At 37.5% G+C, this 20,535-nt stretch overlaps 2 protein-coding genes across 3 annotated transcripts; one reads left to right on the top strand and one right to left on the bottom strand.

Annotated features, from left to right (window-relative positions):
• The first annotated feature begins 1,648 nt into the window (after positions 1-1,648).
• Positions 1,649-6,853, top strand: LOC144634357 (potassium channel subfamily K member 6-like). Its single transcript, XM_078493289.1, is given in 3 exon segments — positions 1,649-2,325; positions 4,592-4,890; positions 4,892-6,853. Coding segments are annotated over 3 exon segments (984 nt in total). The 5' UTR covers positions 1,649-2,015; the 3' UTR covers positions 5,267-6,853.
• A 492-nt stretch (positions 6,854-7,345) lies between these two features.
• LOC144634350 (synaptotagmin-1-like) lies at positions 7,346-19,990 on the bottom strand. 2 transcript variants are annotated; one of them, XM_078493273.1, is made up of 6 exons: positions 19,540-19,990; positions 16,693-16,766; positions 13,758-14,701; positions 12,741-13,073; positions 11,438-11,549; positions 7,346-10,059 (listed from the first exon to the last, which is right to left on the bottom strand). In XM_078493273.1, exons 2-6 carry the CDS (start codon positions 16,709-16,711, stop codon positions 9,749-9,751), a joined length of 1,719 nt encoding a protein of 572 aa, XP_078349399.1. In that variant the 5' UTR covers positions 16,712-16,766; positions 19,540-19,990; the 3' UTR covers positions 7,346-9,748. The 2 variants fall into 2 exon arrangements, with proteins under 2 accessions (XP_078349399.1, XP_078349400.1); XM_078493274.1 differs by having other exon boundaries at positions 13,758-14,698.
• Positions 19,991-20,535: the final 545 nt, after the last annotated feature.

Below are 20,535 nucleotides of genomic sequence, written 5' to 3'. Positions count from 1 at the left end.
ATTTGTACGAGACTTACATACTTGCATACTTTATTTGACCTCGAGTAATAGAATTCCTAATTAATATCACGCCTGTTTTTCAGTCCCGTTTTTTTCCCTTTCTTTTTTCTCTTTTTTCTTGAACAACAACAAAAACAATGGACAAAGACTTTGTCCATTGATGAGTTACCCAATTGGCGTAGAGCTGCTATCTAAAAATGGATTAAAAAGGGTTGACCACTGGCTTTAAAACCTATGATGGGACGTTTCGGTTGCTGTCGTGACTTTCTTCAGCTTAAAAAATGTAAATTATGCTCTCTATTTGACTGAATCCTTTCTTTTCTGTTACCGAGATAGGATGCATTGCAATAAACATCTGCTTTATCATTCCTGCAGTACGGCCCCCGGCGCTGGACAGAGTAGAATTTGCTGCTCCCGCAATTCCAAACCTTACAAGTAAGTACCTTTATATTGTTCTTTTATTACACAGGCAACAATAGTATAAGCTGATACCGTACTTGTCTGCACTGACGCTTTAAACTGACGAAACGTAGAGAAGGGGTGGATTTATTTAGTTAATTCCTTGTATAAAAATACCATACGAATATCTTGAAATAAGTGACGTCAACCCCTAGTATTTTATGCGTATGAATTACGTCACAACATTAAAAGGCCCATTTAGGCGCTCTTCAGTTTAAGAAGTTGAGGTTTTCTAGAGAGTATTAAACTGAAACACGACTGCAAGCAGTTTGAGAGAACAAATTCAAGATACTGTAGACAAGCATTTCCAAGATGGATGTCCCCACAGCCGTTTCAAGCTCTCCAAAACTTTCACGACCATTTCTTTTTCTCTAATTTTCTATTTTCTAATTTTCGACCGTTTCTTTTTCTCTAATTTTCTATTTGCTTTAGAAAATATCCTACCAAGACACTTTTTCTTCATTTCTTGAGAGTTACAGAAACACAGCTTTAAATAAGTCACAGCGCGCACTTTCCTCAGGAAAAAAAAAAAAAAACCACTTTCCCAATATTTTGTTGACTTTTTGTACGATGACGCGGAACTATACTTGATTGTCAAGAAGTGAAAGGTTGGAAACGAGCGCGCCGGAAAATGTTTGTTACAAGTGTAAGTCACGAAAAAATATATTGAAGAACTACGCTTACATGACGAAACTTTTGTCATAAAATAACCCAAAAGATACTGAATAAAGGTCAGAATATTTTTGGACCAACTTGGGTATATACTGAAACTCCGCAGGTTTGCAGAGACTGTTGTGTTCAAGAGTGAGTTCATAAAGAAAATATTATACACCATTATTTAAGAATCAGGCTGTTTAAAAATAATGTATCTCACGGCTTTTACCTGCCGTAAAATAATTACGTAATCAGTATTGAGCATGGTGACAACTTTATTAAAGGCTTTGTATATAGAATATCTTGACGATTTCTTGATTACATCTTTCCCAGAAATACAAAGGAAGTCAAAACTCCAACATTTCTTATCAAATATTTGCTAGAAAGTGGTCAGTTTGCGATTGTTGTGTTCACACCCTTGAGCATGACTTTCTAGAGTCTTATGCAAATGTATGATGCCAATATTTGCATAGATGCACCAATTGTCCAATTTCATGAGCATATCTCAACACACTAAACTTGTTAAAAGAGTTCACTTAACTCTGCCGAATTCCAGCAGCCTTTTGTTGCATCTTGACTTGCTATATCAGGAAACGTTTAGGATATAAATACCCTGATTGACGGTACAGAGTTCGTGGGCTCTCGCTATAAACATTGGTTTCAAGGTTTTTGTTATGTTGATTTATTACCTGATTGACACATTTGGCATCGTTTAACGACAAAAAAATCACCACAGTGATCAATCCAACGCTGGCAAGTGAAAGCGTTTTACAATATTGAGATCTGTCGGTGGTAAGAACCTAAATATAGGTGTGATCGTATAAAAGGAGCTTCAGAGCGACCGCATTTACTGCAATCGACATTTAGAAGTCCAGTTGATTTTTGATCTACAAATTTCGTCCATGGAACGCGCAACCCTTCGTCTGATAGCTCTTGTGATGGTCTATATATTCTACCTCTCGGTGGGTGCTGCCATCTTCTCGTCGATTGAGGGACCTTATGAGATGCGTGTTTTGTCAGACCTGCGAAAGAAACGAGACGAATTCCTTGTGAGGCATCCCTGTGTTACTGACAAGGAATTGGAAGATTTTGTCAAGCATGTCGTGGCAGCTCAAGATATGGGAATACCGCCACTTGGGAATGCAAGCGACAAGAGAAGCTGGGGATTCGGTAGCTCGTTTTTCTTTGCGGGGACTGTCGTAACCACAATAGGTAAGACCAATTACTAATTGCAGGTGACCGGCAGGTCTACTGGAACCCGTATTTACCAGTAATGGGATTAAACAAGTTATTTTCCCTCCTTAAGCCACCCTAAAACTGTCGGTTGAAATTAATCGTGTGAAAGTATTGAGTTTAAGCCTTTCGATCATATTGATTTCGACAAACTTTTTCCTATTACTCTGTTTATTATTATTTCCCAACTAACAGCGATTGCAATTTTAACAATTCAGACTGTAAGAGAACCAAAGATTGACCAAATCTGCCTGCGTCACGAATGTTTGCTGTCTCATCAGAGACCATTACGAATAATTAGCAAAAAGAACCAACAATAAATTCTTTAGCTAAGAACAGATAATTATCAGGAAGGATGCCATCATTTCTCACTCAGTTGAACACCTGTTCGCTAAAACAAGTGTTGGCGCGCAAAAAATCGCAGTTTAAAAATCCTTCATCACCTTTACCGAAATCAGAGATTTTTTAATTTCAAATTTACAAGAGTATTTACAATGCGCAAATTTAGTTTAAGCAATATTTACGTTCGGAGTCATGGTTCCGTTTTTTCTTGCGAAGCATCTCGCATCTGATTACTGGTCATTTCTAGGCATGACTTGAGTAGACTGAAGAACAATCGCAATAAGTTGATCGCGAATAAGCCCAGGGGGAATAAGATCGATTTTCGAACTGCGTTAAGATCATTTACCAGAGATCATTTCAGTGACTACGTTATCACGAAAGCTTTGCTTGAAAGCGGAATAATTCTTCTCTCCACGTAGTTCCGTTGACATTTCGCTATTAAGTGTGGCCTTGTGTTATTAATACGACACATAATGTCGCATCTGTTAACATTGGTAAACACTGGAGCGGTTGAGTTTAATGGGAGAGCGATGCATCTGTGATTCAGCTGCTCGACGACTCCATCTTCTTTACTGAAAAAATATAATTATTCATGTTTCTTTTCAAACAGACTTGTCTGTGCTAGCCGTAGATGAGAAATTTTACTTCTTGTGCAAAATGTTGTTTTGTGTTTCAGTTCAACTGTTTGCTTCCATTCTGCCCCACTCACACGACCTTCCCAAAAAACTTCTCGTGTAACAAAAAAAATGCGTGCAGTCGATTCCGTATTATTGGAAGTATCTTGTTTTAACTTCAAACTGCAATATCGGTTGCATCACTTTTTACTTTAATTATAAAAAGTTATTATTATTTAAATTTCTTTTGCCGCAATATCAACAAATTGTCAATCAGAGGGGGACCTTTTCCCTGGGGAAACTAGGTGTGATACATCGGCTCTTGGAGTACTACTGAACTCTCAGAACTGATATTAAACGAAATATGCAGCAAAAACTAGGGAGAACAAAGAGTTAAAGAATATAATTCACTGTAAGTTCCGTATTCGCATTTCTTCTTTTTTTAATTCTTTTGAAACTTTTCTCGTGCATGTTGGTCTTTTCAGCTCTTAGAGAAAAATTTTCATTTGAAAATATTCACTTGATCAGAATACCGCTTTTAGTTTTGCACAAAGTTTTGATTGTTCTTCCATGCCTGAGTGGTTTAAAATGTCTTTTAAAAGATGTAACGAGGTTTAATAGTCAGGAAATTCAGAAAGGAATCAAACTGGGAAAAACCTTGCGCTGTCAACAACATTGAATGTCGATCTAACATTTTATCCATTTAGCCCAAGTGTTCTATTAACTTGATATTAGCGCAGTGTAGAGGATGACAGGTATCCCAATCTTGTTTCGTAAGCGTCGTTATCTGATATTGGGAAGCAGCATAAGTGTAAAAATTAGCATCGAAAAAACCTGGGGAAGTACGTAACAAACATATTTAGCAGCTAGAAAGTAAGGAAAAGAGATACAGTAAAACGCCGTCCCTTGCTCTTCCTTTGTATATACTTATTTACTTGTGTTTCCTTGGTGTTAAGGCTGTTTTAAAACTATGTCAGCGAGTTTTGGTTTCACAGTTTTCTTGTCTCTATAGTTCCACGCGGCGTTTATGGAAAAGAAATTTTTATTCTTAATTCGATCGCTCAAACTGGTGATTACAGATAACACCGAAAACTGGTTAAACCAAACTACTATTCAGTGGATAGCAACCAGGTTTGCTAAGAACGTAGGGTTACAGATAAAAAGAGAAAACGTCGCCTCCCCGCCCACCCCCATGTAGTAAACTCGCGTTTCATACTGAATGACATCGGAAGAACATTTCTGTGTTTATCATATAGAGATAAATACTGATGATTAACATTTTTTTGTAGGTTACGGAAACATCGCTCCCCTATCCGATGGTGGCAAAGTGTTCTGTATGGTGTTTGCAGTTTTTGGTATCCCCATGACGGCCATCATGTTAACAGCCATAGTGGAACGACTACTTCAGTTAACAGATTTCCTGGAAAAGTTTCTCTGCAGTACTTGTACTGTTCGCGGGGTCCCTCCAGCATACCTACGCTTTCTTCATCTCTCGCTAATCATGTGCGGTGTGGTCATACTTGTGATACTAGTACCCGCCATTTTTTTCATGATGCTCGAAGACTGGAACTATTTCGAAGCGTTGTACTTTCTGTTTTATTTCTCTAACTACCATAGGACTTGGGGATTTTGTGCCCGGTGATGACCCAAAATGGCGGAGAAGCGAATATCGGTCACTGTATAAAGTCTGCTGTGTGTTTTTCTTCATCACTGGACTTACTTTCTTACTTCTGATTCTGGAGCTTTGCGCGAAAGTCCCGGATGACCATCCCGGCATGCTTTTCTCGTGTCATAAGCCATTTCTCCGAGAAGAAGAAACAGAGATTTCATCACCAGAGACTAAACTGCGCCCGCGATACTCTGTGTCGAGCAGGGGAAGCAGCGCATCATCAATTCAAGAAAATGAAAGACCTTCTAGAAACTCTTATGAAAGAATATCCAGCCGGGACAATGGGAATAGATAATATTGGTAATAAAAAACAGATCAGTGGGTATAAAACTAATATTATAATTGTTTTCAAAGAAATTTAATAAAACTGGGTCGGCTACTAACAAAAACATTAATATCAGTACCTCAGCAAAATTTATATTTTTATTATGGGTGACATTTGTTCTGTTATTATTCACACGATATCAAAAGCCATTAAAGGCTGCACTACGGGGAATTGAAAAAGAAAAAATGAAAGATTTAAGGGCGTTCCCAACTTTCGCGCCGAAGAGAGAACAGAAATCATTAATAGTTTTTAATGCAAAAGATTACTATTTTTTGGGAAAAAACAAAGAAAAAGAGTTTTTGGCAAGGAAGAAAGAGAATTAAAACTTAACGTTATAGAGCGTTCACAAAGGCAACATTTCCTTCCATTGGGAACTGAATTCGTTTCTAATGCAAAAATTACTATTTTTGGTAATAGCAATTACTAAAACCTGCCAGTACAGCCGTACAACTTTACAAATTTGGCTCTCGTTGGCTATTTTGAATTTCACGTACGAGGGAATAGAAATTTGACAAGTCTAAGTATTGCACGAATAAAGGGACTGTAAATGTTGAAGTGACCGAGATTCAAAGGCGCTACAGTTGAAGCTCCTTATTTTTTACTATTTTTATGACGTCATGTTTTTTGGGGGAGGGGCCAACAGGCAACGCAATACTGGGAGCTATCTGGTTATAGTTTCACAGTAAACCAAAGAGGAGATTGTTTTATGATAAATTCAGTTCGGTAATTCATGTGGGTTTATTTACCATGGGAGGGACGGAGGAGTTATTTAGCACGAGTGGGAGAGAGGGTCATCAAATTTTTCTTTTGTGTTTAATAAGATTTGACCATAATTTGTACTCAAAGTTATTTACATTCTGGAGGGTGAGACAAACTTAGCTTACATTTTTTTGTAGCGTGTTAAAGAAGATCATTATACTACTTAGTACATTGTAAGTCACGATGATGTGAGACTAGTTGATATTTTGAATGACTACGTAGCTCATTCTTTCAGGGAAATGGAGTTTGAATAAATTGCATGAACTGAGTTGTTTGTTTTGAACATTTCTTTTTTCGTGCCGGTTAAAACTCGTCTTGTAGGAATCAATGAGCCGCTCATCTCAAACTCGGCCCCAGGGACCTTCTTTCCCGACCTCGTCGCTCGAAGACCGAGCAAGGTTTGTTTGCTTTCGTTGGAAGCAGCTTTCTCGGTCAGAAGGTATACCGAAAAAAATGCGCCGTTCTTGACGTTTGGCAACATAGGTACGTATAGCGTGCGAAGAATATTTGTACGAAATAAGTCGTCAGTCCCAAACGGTGATCAGTGAATAGTGACCACTTCAAAGTTATTTAATATGCACATTATAAGGTCACCGGAGAGAGGAGGAGGAGGAGGAGGGGAGGGGGATGTCGTGTTCTAGTATTAAATTCTCCCATCAAGTATAAATAATTTCTAAGGACCAACTCAAGAGAACATGCATCTTAGGAGGCAAACAAACAAGGTAAGGTAACAATAATTGTTCAACCACAGTTCATATATCTCCAAATAAATTTTATTAGTTCCACAATATAACTTCATTCCATCAGTTTTAATAACTAAATAAGATATTAAATAGTAGTCATACTAATAAATAGCTAATAGATCTTTCTTTCATAACAAGGATGACTCTTAAATTTATTTTCAAAATAAATAATTTGTTTGTTAATTTCTTCCATTCTGGGCCTGTTCTTAATTGACTCTTTCAACCTGCCTGCTAGAGATCAAATTCTTACCTTAACAGTGATAACAAGCCTAACAAAGGAGAACTTTTGATCACAAAGTGTTTCTTTTTTCTAAGTAGGTTTAAAAAGTCAAGTGAGTACAGCCCATGACATTATTTTGCAACCAATTTACACGTATATTTTTAACTAGTTTGTTGTAATATTAAGTTTAATTTTCCACCTGAGCTTTACACTCGTGGAACCCTGCCTCACTGTGTTCCACCAACAATCATAGTTTCTGCTCTCCCTCCCCTCCCCAACCTACATTTCCCACGTAATGTAGGTGGGGGGGGTGGGCCAAATCACAATCTCTCCATCTACAATGTCCTAAAAAGATACCTCATTTTAGAGGTGTAGGAAATTAAAGAAGTGATGGAGTTTTCAATATAAATATGCACAAAATCCAAGTTACTGCAGAAATAGTCTCATTAGCCGGCACAACTGAGGACCTTGCAGGTATTTGGTTTCAGGAATAAGCCCTGCAGGCTGCCTGTGAATATTGTGTCTAAACAAGGAAGTTTGCATTATTTTTTGATCATAAACTGTGAAGGAACAACCATCTCTTTAATGTTTTTGATCGATATTAAAATACTCTTCTGAAAAGTTACTGAAACTGAGAAGAAAGCCAAACACAGTCACCAAAAAGAACAAATAAAAAAATAATAAAGTTATTGGAAAGAATGTTAATATAGGTTTGCCAATCAAAAAGGCCATAAAAAGAGACCTTTTCTCCTACTATTATCTGAAAATATAATTTAACCAATGTGCCTGAAAAAAACATTATTATTTTTGGTAGGTTGTAATATTTGACTTTGGGAACAAATCCTGAATAAACTCTAATGTGAGGAAGAGCCAATCTAAAAGAGATGAACCAACAAGCCCTACAGAAGAAAGATTTTCCACAAAGAATATGCACTAAGGGATAAATTAAATCACATCTCAATGAGATAACACACTAGGCAAGTTACGATGGCACTTTTGATGCACTCTGTTAAATAATATTGCCCTCTCTACTAATCATACCATAATGGAATTACACACTTCACTACCGGTAATATTATGTAACAGTTATTGGGGTATTGTGTAAGAATAAGCCTCTGCAATAATTTAAAGTATAAAAATGGTTTAAACAGATCTAAAAATATAAAAGGTTACTCTAAATTTTCGATCGCCTTCTGCGGTCTTCTTCAGAGAATGATGGATTTTGCAAGGTCAAATTCTGCGAACCTTGCAAAATCCATCATCCTCTGAAGAAGACCGCAGAAGGCGATCGAAAATTTAGAGTATCCTTTTATATTTTTAGATCTGTTTAAACCATTTTTATACTTTAAGCTATGACTACAGATCGCTCCAGCAGTTTTACTCTGCAATGTTTTATACTTTTATGTTGTAAACTAGATTTATGCAAAGAAAGGAAAGAAATAATGTAAGATATGTGAAATTCTTACAAGTGATCTATTGACTACTAATCAGGAGTTTAATTTTTACCACACCAATACTATTCCTTTTTTGCAGAAGTTGAAAATGGACTTCAATTTGGGTCAGTAATAATTCTAGCATAGAGAACGGTAATTAAAATTGCACTTCAAAGACCAGTATGAGATTTATAAATTTAATTCAAGTACAGCTGAGACTTAAAAACATGAGTCATTCATAGGTATCTTATTTGTCATAGTTAAGGGTATTTGACTGGGTTTTCAAGTATGGCACACAGTGCAAATGTGTATCCCTGATTGTTCAAGTGAATATCATTATTGGTGAATGTCAGAAGATGAGTGAAATATTTTGATACATGCAACTTTTATGAACAACAAGGATTTAAGAAACACAGTTTCCCAGCATTACCCACAGAAGTCAAGTTTGATCTTTTAAGTTTGGGTGTAAACATACCGTTGATGAAGCCCTCCCTCAAATGAATCAGGCATGTAATTGGAACTCAGTCCCTCTCCCATACACAAAAGCCACTTGAAAAGAGAGAAAAATAAATATTTTGCCTTTAATTCGTAGGCATGTGGGAATTTAATAGTTCATTAATTGTTATTAGATGATAACAACTATATTTGCAGAAACATTTCTTTGTTTGTCCATTATCTGCCAGATAACCAATGTTTAAAAACTGTAGATCCAGAAAATATCCATACCCACCCCACAAAGGGTCATCAGAAATTGCAATGGGGAGAAAGAGGAAAGTATAAAGCTAAACTGTCCAGTAGGGAGGGGGGCAGGTTTCAACCCTCTCCACCCCCCCCCCCCCCCAAAAAAAAAAAACACCTCTGTAGGCGGGAGTATGGACACAATTAGACTGTGAACTACAGTAGGTTTCTAAGTTGGTGAGGCACAAAGCACCAAATCAACTATCAAAGACAATAGAACTGACAGCTAACAGTAAAATTGTTTTTGCATAACCCAGAAGCTGTTCTATTGAACAAAAAATCTCAACAAAGCTGATTTATTGACAGTTTTGTTTAATACCTTTTGGCCATGAATCACTCAAAAATGTAAACGGTTTGAGGACATTCTATTTATCAATTGATGGTGCCTGTTTAGCCAATGGGTTATGCGATTTAAACCTTCAGTATTGTGAGAAGCTGTTTTAGCAGCCCTCCATTTTACTCTTAATAAATAAATAATTGATTTCAAACACACCAGCAATAAGCATAACCGTTTTAAGCAACAACTAGACCTTGAGCTGGCCGTGATTCCCAAAGCTTATTACTCATGTATCATATGCCACTGATCAATAGGGCAATGTGGATTACATATGACCTGACTCCAGTGATCAAACTCTGGTCCATCACCTGCCGCTGTACTTAGTACTACCTGGCCAATCCGTTCATGGCATCCACTTGAATCCTGAACCAGTACAGTGAACATCAGAGTCATGTGGTCCAGTGTCAGCTTTCCTCCCAAATCAAATGTAAAAGTCTGAGCAAACTTGGGATTGACTGTTTTCTTTTTCACACGAGTTTTCTTCTTAGAAACTCTGTGGCTTGCAGAGAATAGTTCTACCTTGACATATGGATCTGGAAAATTAGATCAGCAATGTTTAGTCTTTTGAATTTGAATTTGTATTTGTTGTAAACCTTTGGCAAACTTTTGCAATGAACGTTTCACTAAATCTGCACCTGGGGATGACCCTGCTTAGTTCAGTCACTGATGTACACTAATTGGTGAATGGTCCGTCAAAAAAGAACAAATTTTTAGCCAAATTTGAGGGAGTCTCATAGAATTCTTCTGGGATGCCTCCTCGGAGACTCTACTTCTTTTGCCACGCTAAGAAAGTCTCAGGCTTGCAGAAAATGTTTCAGTCTTGCCATCTCGCAAAGTCTCGAATTTACCATTCAACACCTCTAACACTATGAAAGAGCCATTAAATAAATGTAAGTACCTTTTTTGTTTAAAATACTATAAAAAGAACAACAGATTGATGTTAAGTATGACAGTAATTATGGAGTTGAGAAGCAAACTTTGCATTTTTATTTGATTTCAAAATGTGAATCTATAAGTATTTAAAATAAATGTATGGTTATGCAGATGGGAGGCATGGTGGCCCAATGGTTAGTGCACTGATCTCCGGATCAAATGGTCCGGGTTCGAGCCTTGGCCTGGGTTATTGTGTTGACGTCCAGGTTTATAAATGGGTACTGGTGAAATAATGCTGGGGGGTAACCCTGCAATGGACTAGCATCCCATCCAGGAGGGAGTAGAAATCCGGGGGGAAGGGAACTAAAAAAAAATTTATATGGGGAGGCGCCGCCCTGAGGTCCAACCCCTTACCCTTTAATATACCAATTTTGATACTAAGAAAAGGCACCCCCTTTCGTATACCTTTTATTGAAAAAAGGTACCCCTTTCATATACCTACACGACATAACATATACTTAAAACAGGATGTTTTCTTGACATTTTTATGTTAGTAGCGCTTAATAAATGCTCAATTCGATATTTTCGCCTACCTCCGGCTCCGGCTCTTGGGTGGGGTTTCCCCGGCCGGTCGGTATAAGACAATACAGCCATAAGTTGCGTCTGTTTGAAATATTTAATTTAAAGGCCTTTTTAAATATCTTAATGACAGAATTTCCTACCCTTTCATATACCTAAACTTGTGAAATCCCTACCCTTTTATATACCTGAAGCCTGAAAAAGGTACCCCTTTCGGGTGGAGCCTCCCCTTATAGGCCATTATAGGGAGTACCCCCCAACCTCCCAGGGTAGAAATACTCATAGTCACTTAATGCTAAGAAACCAGATAAGATCAGGCGGTATGAGTATGACCCAGGTAAGCAAGGTTGAGAGGGCATCAACATTAGACAAATTTTGTCTACCAGAGCAAGTTGTAATCAAAGTTTTTTCTTAAATCTGTGTAGCTGGTAGTAACAAGATTGAAGTTGATTAAAATACCTCCTATATTAAGACTGCTAATCTTTGGCAGGTTCCTTGCTTCTAACACAGTTACAGACAGCTTACTTGACAAGGGTTGATGACAAACAGACAGATGTAACTCTCCAAGGATCTGGAAAAAAAAAAAACAGTATATTGCTTAGTCTACATGTATTTCTTTCTTTCAGATGGGTTCTTCGTCCACCACACATCACTACATGTTACAGGAAAAAGAGACGAAGACTGTCAAAAGGATGGACTCCATCTAGATGTTGGCTTTCTTGTGGAATTAATTTTTGAATATAACTTAGTTTAGGATTGTCTCACATTACAACTCTTTGCCAAAGCCAAGTAAACTTGTCAATGTTGTAAAATCGACAAATATAGTTTAAACGTGCCTTACAAAATTAACCACTCAATAGAATTTCTGACTCATTTTTGACATCTTCAAGTAACTTTCTCACAGTTAAGTGTTAGCATGCTACTCCTGACATAACTGGTTTAATTTCGCTTGGCCGAGTGCTGACTAACATCAAGGTTGCCACAGATTCCCTAACTTTTCCCTGATAAAAGGAAAATTTCCAAATGAATACAATTTCCAAATTGTATTCATTAGTATTCATCTAAATTTCCAAATGAATACAAAATATCAGATAATAGTAGTAGCCCTGGGCTGCAAATAACAGTCAGTCATCGGACATTGGCCGACCAAAATTTGCTAATGTCCGATGAAATCCCAAGTGTGGTCGGACATGATGTCCGGACAATTTTTTGATTGTACATCATTTTACAGCAACAATGAATAAAAATCTGTCTGACCACAGTTTTGTTTTGTCCAACCAACATGGTGTCTTAGTAGGACATATGTTCTTTCAAGTGAAAAAAATTATTTGCAGCCTTGGTAGCCTCCAGCCTCTGCTTCTAAAAAACATTACTGAGATTCCATTGACCTGAAATGACTGATAAATGTTTCTTTGAACCTTCAATAGTACTATTAAATCAGCAGTGTTAAATTTCAAATTTCCCTGACTTTTCTTTGAAATGTCTATTTTCCCTGACTCCTAATAAAATTCCCAGAGTTTTCTCTGAACTTCAGGAAACTTATTTTTTCCTGACCATTTCCTGACCTGTGGTAACCCTGAACATCATGCACAGTTTGCAATTCTTCTCAGATTATTTGAAAAGTTTGAAACCCAACAGGACAGTAAACATAAAGACAATCAAAATTGATTTATTAGTAAGCAAATAGCAATGTTTCAACACTGTTTAACTTCAACTTGATTTAACTACTAAAGTATTTATAAACTAAACCTTCTTGACTTACGTTCTGAAACTGATGTGGTCTGAGTTCTCTCCAGACATTAACTTCTCCTCCAGTCAAGTCCATTCCACCTAATGCCATCATCACTTCTCCTATTACAACATTGCGTGACACTGGCTGGTGATGTATGATTAGAAAGTGTAACGCAAGTTGTCTTATCTCTGACAGCGTGAGTCCACTGATGATAAACAGCTCATTCCACACTGGATGTAGGTTCTTCTCTATAACTGTCGTCCTGTGATTGTGTCTCCGTGTTGGGAGTGCATAAACTCGTACGTACGGAGAAGATGTATTGTTACGCAGGTCCTTTGTTGGTAGCTCTCGTGCTTGTAGGATCTAGGTGTGGAAAAGAAATAAAAACAATGCTTAAGGAAATTTACCATCTTACCAGTATATTAAATATGTTACTCATGAAATACCATTGCTTGCATCTGAGCGTGAACACTTGTTTGATTATTCAACAAACTGATGACACATCAATTTTTGTTTTACCCAGGTCAGTCAAGAATACATTCCACTGAATACATTTAAAACACTATGCCATTTCACAGTTCTTGCTAACTCAATGTGAATGTGAAATTATTGCAGATATCACAGGAAATCCATAATGTACCTTATTGTTACATTATTTTCGTGGTAACTTAATTTGCGAAAATGGAGTGGGCATATTTTGCGGTACTAATAATTTTTGTAATTTGGCCAAAAACTATGTTAAAAACTGTTAAGAATATGTTAAAAATGTTAATTAAAAATATGTTTTCGCAGCTTTAATTTCACGAAAAAATGAAAATCGTGAAAATTAAGTCCTGCTAAGATAAGTAACATTAAGGTATACCGTATGGATGATGGAAATTGAATGCACCAATTGTGACTTTATTTGGAATCAAGTGAACATAATTTGCACAACATGAAATAACTTTCCAATGGAGTAGACATATCTCTCAATTTCTCTTTTTGTTTACAGTTTTTCCACAGCATAAAACATCTCAAAACTTGGGAAAAGCTTTCCTGAATGCTCACCTTGATAAACAGGTCACATGTTGTCTGTTTATACTGCAAAGACACATTCAGTCTGCCAAGTCCACTCTGTGAACTTCTTCGTCTTGTGTCCTTACGCGGGTGAATGACTTGGGAAGGTATGTTCATAGGAATCTTAGAAAGAGTTGCTTGTTTACTTTGCTCCCCACCGTCAGCGCCAATGCTGGCTTTTCGTCTTTCTCCTAAATTTCTGTCAGTGCTTCCCTTCCTCTCCTTGCCTGACCTTGATGGCACAGACACGTTATCTAAACTACGAGAAGGTTTTGGTGGCCTCCTGATGGGCAGGACCTGTGAATCTGAATGACTCTGTCCGTTTGGATCTACGTCACCTACATGCAGTTTTGTACTCATATCATCCTTTGATTCTACTCTAGTAATTGTTATGAGTGGTTTAACTGGAATAGGCCTGACAAATTCAAAAGACTTGCTACTACTTTTTGGAAAGTTCCTTGGAGACTTAGAGACATCTGAACTCTTTCTCTGTTCATATATACTTTCAGAGCTGTCTCCACTTGAAGTACTAAGTTGAAGAAGGGAAGATCGCCTAACTGTTGGCACATTGAGAGCCTCAAAACTACCCAAACTATGTCTCTTATCTGGCAACCCTGCGTCATCAGGGGCTGTCCTATATGAGCCAGAATCCTCACTGAAAAATGATTTCTCTTCTATAGGTGAAGTCTGCGCTGATGTTGCACTACTACTATTATGAGTTCCACGATGAGAATGCTGTACAAATTTCTGTACAATTCTTGGTACAAAAGGTGGTATATATGGGTCATGGGTGGAGTGTACATCCTTGATCCTCCACAGACGAGGTTCCTGTAGACGATCATCTTGCTGCTTCCGTCGACAGCAGCAATAGACCATGTATATTGATACCAGAACCACTACTGGAATTCCTGTTGCTAAGCCAGCCACCAAGGCTACTGAATAAAAACAACAATAACAGTCAACGTACAAAAAAATTGAATATCTCTTCAAATAAATCGTCACAATGTATCTACATAAATATGATGCACTTTAAAATTATTTTTGGTTTAAACGTTTCAAACTAGTTTGATTTACCGAGTAATTTCCCATGTCTCAGATTATTATAAAATTATGAATGAGACAATGAAAAAAAAAAAGATTTGAAAAATTTTAACCCAATTGAAACCACACTGTACAATACAAAGGTAAGGTACACTTAGGATAAGTCTGCTCTAAACCTAGCAAAAGGTAGAGTCAGATAGTCCTTGGTTTCTGTAGCATAAGGCAAGTAGAGGTGTGGCTATCCCACCTTGAAGAGACATATTTTTCATTTTATCCAATTTGGTCAGTGACATGCCACAGGTTACCCTCCTACCCCAATCAGGTCGCCCAAACCCATCTTTCCTATCCCACCCTAACATCATTTGTACAACTGTTAGTAGTGCTTCATTCTAAAATAAATAATGGGGGAAAATGCATTGGAATAATAAATCCTTATTAATTTTGACAATATAACAGATTGTACTTTTTTGCATTAGAAAAATATCTGCTCACAATGCAACGTGTCGTGGGGACAAGTTGCTAAAACATGTTGCCTCGTGTGACATGGTGCATTTGTGTGACAATCTTTGTCGCTGCGACAGATTTTGGTCGCTGTGATCAGTCACCAAATTCAAATCAGTTTGAATTTGTGCAACTGATAGCAGGAAATTACAAATTACCGGTAACCAATGAGAGAGCATCATGTATTTTCGCCATATTATAATTATTCATATTGGAAAACTATTTCAACTTTCCCACGCTTCGAAATTTATTGCGTGTACATGTGCACCAAACAAGTGCCTTGCTGTGACTTGTTTTGAAGCACTACGCATGGAGCAACTTGTCGCAGAGACCTGTCATTGCGACTTGTCCCCTGGTGTGTCCTTAACTTAAAACTATAGAATAAGGTGTTTATGTTGTGGTTTTAATCTATTTTGGTTCAAATGTTTTCAAACCAGTTTGATTTATATTTTCCTTTGTACCGTACCATAATGGATATGAATATTGATCAAGCTAGTTCCAAAAAATAATTATAAACCAAAAATTAATTTCAACCACAACACTTACTCTTGGGTGAAGAGAGGGACCATGAGGGTTAAGTAAGTAACTTGCTCAATAACAAAACTTATGATTCAACATGTTATCATGATGCCCATATATGGTCAGGAAGTCCTTGATACAGTGTATCTATCATTCGTATGTAACAGATATCTTGTGTTATTATTCAACACATGCGCGCGCTGCCCATATTGTCCGTTCTGTCTCCGTCATCAGTTCCCGTCGTGTCGGTCCTCTGGGCTTCAGTTTTCTTTCTCGTGTTCGCTTGTGTTCATCCTCTCTCCGTCGCTGCTCCCAGCTAGTTCAGGCATCCCGCCCGGTGTTAAATACGTCATGATGATACATAGCTTGCTAATATTTCAACAGGGTTTTGTAAAGTACTGCATCATCACTGACAGTTTATCAAGCTATAAAACTCATTTTGTTGATAATTTGTTAAGTAATTAATTATAACTGCAATAATTATTATCCTGCTCAATCTTGCAAGCTAAGGTCTGAATTTAGCCCACTAGGTCAATAATTTGGCTAAGTATCAGGTTATATTCCCCACGATTTTCCAGGATGATTGTTAAATGTTGACCCAGGCCCGGGTTTTAATCCAGATCTCTCAATATGGAATCACTGTACTTATCCATGCACACTAGAAAGGAATAGCAAATTATACAGTTAAATCTCGATAACTTGAACCTTCAAGGGAAATCAAAAAAGGTTTGAGCTATCTGGAGTTTGAGTTATCAAGGGTAAAATTAGTAATAAAACAGCCTGGAGGGGAATCAGAAAAGGTTCGAGTTAGCGTGAGGTTCAACTGTATTGATATGTAACACTGAGATGTACATATTAATTTTACCTGAGTTATTCATTATCATTGGTCAAAAGCAACATCAGCAGTTTAGTTCAGTCTGGCAACTGACAATTGAACACCTTTAAAACAAAGAGGAGATTAATTCAAGGCCACGGGTTCAGGTCTCTGCCGGGTGGCTCCCTCTCTCCCGGCTCTGCGTTCCCGCGCCTCTCCGCTTTCGTGTGGCGCCTCTGGGCAGTCTTCCTCGTGCAGCGGTCCCGGCATCTTGCGGCTCTGGGCCGGCTTCGTGGGCAGCTTTTTTTTTGTCATTTTTTTTTTTCCCTCTTTCTTGTTTTTTTGATTGTTGTTTGTGAGCTGTGATGACCGTGTTTGATATCCATCCATGTACAATGTAGCACTTTACACATGTACTGAGCCACCAAAACTTAACTTTCTGTCTAAACTTTTTGCTCTGAAGGTCATGTAAATTGTTCCTTGTATCACATTCCCTTTTTCTTTAGCATTTGTTTCAAACTGGACAACTTACCAATTGTAAAATACATTTTTTTTATTTGTCAATTTGAGTCTGCTTGCAAGCTCAAGTCAACTGCCTTGATCTTGAAGACAACAAATTAAAATTATTAAAATTCACAGACCATTGGCTGGACAAGATTTGTGGTCATTTACTGGTCCATTCTCTATACTACATGTATGGATAGTATGTTGTTGGAAATATACCATAGGGTTTTAAAAAAAGGGTTTTTTTTTGTTTTTATTGATACCTTAAGATGAGATAAAAAACTCCCGCCTTCCCAACCAACAAAAAAAAAAAAAAAAAAACACCCCCGCGCCCCTTTCCCCCCCCTTGGGCCGGCAAAAAATTTCTTCGAATTTTGATTGGTTCAATGGATTGTCTGTGTCCTTTGTGATTGGCCAGAGTAAATAATTTGGTTTTGGTTTTACGACACTCAATTGAAAACTGCTCTATGACCAAGTTGAACTAATGATACAACAGAAAACATTTGTGGGATCTAACACAAAATTTTAAATTATGCAAATCACACTACATTCAGGACAAACTATTAGTTTTGAAAAGTAAATCACAGGTAGACAACAATATATTATTAGTTAATCTTTATGTAGTTTAGTTTGAGATTTTCCTAGCTATAGATGGCCAACTAACTGGGGTTCATTAATCTCCAATATTCTCTTTGGCTATTGTGTAAGTTGGCATTTGCGATTTTGGTTCAGAATATAAATTAAAAATTTTGACAATACTTGTGAAAAAAGTCTCTGTAAATTAAACAAATAATAAGAAATGAAGAATACTGATTATTATAAGTTTGATTTGGCTACACGCAAGTAATAAACCATCTGAAATGAATTAAGGAATTATCTTTCTGAATAGACATTTAAGTCATTTTCTTCACTGAACAGCGTGCCTCCCTGTAATTCGTCAAATGAACACAAAATAAATGAAACCTTCATTTGTACATTGGTTACCTCTGACAGACATCTTCTGACAAGCTTAACGACCATCGCCGCTTCTAAATCATGCATTTTAATATTGTAATTCGAACGAAAAAAATCTTCAGAAGATTTCCAGGATAGAGAAGTCAACATGTCATTTTCAACAAGCATTAAAATGGGTTTTCTTTCGAATATACACTTAAGCGTTTCAATTGTGAAAAGTTTAAATAATTGCCATCAACGAATAAAGTCTTTTTAGTAATTCTTTTTCGACAGTGATTCAAATCTGCCAAAGATGATATGCAGCTGGAAAAAAGAACTTGTGGTCTCCGCATAAACACCTGCTCAAGACGGTGACAACATTTCCAAAGCAAAGAAATCGTTCTATTATTTCTAACTGATAGTAGAAAAACTAAAAGCTTATTAAACATGGTTAGTATGGTTTCTGCATATAAATAATCCACAATCGACGCCCGCGCTTCTTCAAACTGTACACGGCCGTCGCGAGGTCAAAAACACGGCTTGATCCACGCAAAGATCTGTTGATCTAGAGTTTCTTATCAACAAATTACATGAAAAACTCATTTTTGGAAGAAAGACGAGCAGTATATGGTTCCCTGAAGAACCGCCTCAAGTGAAAAGGACATGCACAATTGTATTAAGGCAAAAACTCGTCCACATATACGATACAGTACAAGCTGGAATAAATAATTGATTGTTGACATTTGTCTATGCCTGATGGGTCGTAAAACTAATCCAAAACTCTGTTAGCGAGTGCAAGAGTATTTTTAAAGACTCTTGCTGTTTTGGTGTATTATATATAAAGGTAGTTTCTGTACGCTTTAAGAAAGCTACCACGTCTTACCAGAAATTTATAAAAGAGCTTATGAATAAAAACTCAAAATGACAATCGCGAAGCAAATCACAAAGGAAACTTCAAACGTTCGAAAGTTCTCAAATTCGTTGCTGTTTGCCTATGTTTTTCATTTTGTAACGTTTATGTCTCAGAGAAATATACACCGGCTCCCAATAGTCCAGTATTCAATAGAAAATTAACCGAACTTCCAGTGACAAAAGAATATTATTTTCACGCCTTGAACGAGAAACAGACGAGCCCATTTGATGCACAATCTTAATTCGATTTTTTTGGAACACTTCACGACAACGTGGGGCCTAGTGAGTAAAATTAAAAATTTATACCACATTTTCGAACTTGTTCTTTCATTCAAAAGTTTTAAGATATTTTTGCCATCACTAAATAGTATCCGCAAAGCTTTTCATAGGCCAAAAATGTAAGTTTAGAATCATTCACTAACATAGGCTAAACTCACTCTATTAAAGCCACATTCTGAATAATTTGAGTTAAAAACTTACTCGATTTCTCCGTGACAGAAGAAAGTTTAATTTTCTTATGTAAAAAAAACCCAAACAATGTCAACCTACCTCCTATAGAGAGTGGTCCGTTCTGATCGGCGAACAACGACATCAGTACGGCGGCCATTTTTGTGTTCTTCGTGCGAGGAAAGACTCTTGTGTCCCATCATAACCGTGAAACAGTGGAACAAAAATACACAAAATTCATACGGCCAACGGACATGTTCATATAGCAACAAGAATCTGTATGAATAGTTGTGAATACTGAATGCTAGGATCACGAAAATCTGATTTTCAGGCGGTAACTTTAATACAGGCGGTTGAGGGAATTAGTGGCGCGTTGTTGCCAGATCTGCCAAGCGAAGGTTTTTTCCACCTGATTCAAGCGTTCATTATTCAGTTCAAACACCCCGTATCCGCTCTTAGTTCCGGAATAAATATGCTGTACGAATACATAATGAGCTGCAAGAACCAATGAGCTGACAGCGCATAATGGAAAATCCTCACAGATCTATTTAAAATTTAAAAGCATTGGCTCCGGTGATTGTGGGAAGAAATAACGTAAAACAAGGGAAACCATTTGACGATTCGCCGTCATATCTCGCCTATTCACATGCAAATGAAGTCGTATCTTGAAAAGTCGTCATCACTTGTGTCCAGCGATAAAACCTGGTGTAGGACAGCGCTTGGAAACTTCTCTTGTACAAAGACGGTGATTTCAGTCTGTTTGACATCTGCTGTGGCATAAGCGGGCCCAACAACACAGCTCATTCTGTCCTTTCAACCGCCTACACTATGTCGCACATTACAACCTCCGTAAATAGCCTTGTATGCCCACATGTTTACATCAGTTCCACGAGGCTTTTTTCTCCCATCTTGCAAACAATGTTTGAAGACAAACAACCAAGACGTCATGAAAAGTAACGTGTTTTCTGTTGCTACGTCCTGCCGCCGTCACGACGGGAAGCCACCGAAACAAACCACAGAACACAACCATTGGATCATGGACTGACGAGCTGAGCCTGACGTCAGCGGTCTTATCATGGCAAGATCAAAGATGGCGGG

Source organism: Oculina patagonica, chromosome 13 (assembly GCF_052425735.1).
Source record: "Oculina patagonica isolate OP01 chromosome 13, crgOcupat, whole genome shotgun sequence".
Classification (NCBI taxonomy): domain Eukaryota; kingdom Metazoa; phylum Cnidaria; class Anthozoa; order Scleractinia; family Oculinidae; genus Oculina; species Oculina patagonica.
Note: the sequence above shows the minus strand (reverse complement) of the source record. Positions and strands in the feature narration are given on the sequence as shown.

What these genes read in the sequence shown, in the direction of transcription:
- LOC144634350 (XM_078493273.1), bottom strand. An exon ending in CATGTGACCTGTTTATCAAG is followed by an intron (nt 13,074 to 13,757) that starts GTGAGCATTCAG and finishes TTCCACACCTAG; the next exon opens with ATCCTACAAGCACGAGAGCT. An exon ending in GACCACATCAGTTTCAGAAC is followed by an intron (nt 11,550 to 12,740) that starts GTAAGTCAAGAA and finishes TTTTTTTTCCAG; the next exon opens with ATCCTTGGAGAGTTACATCT.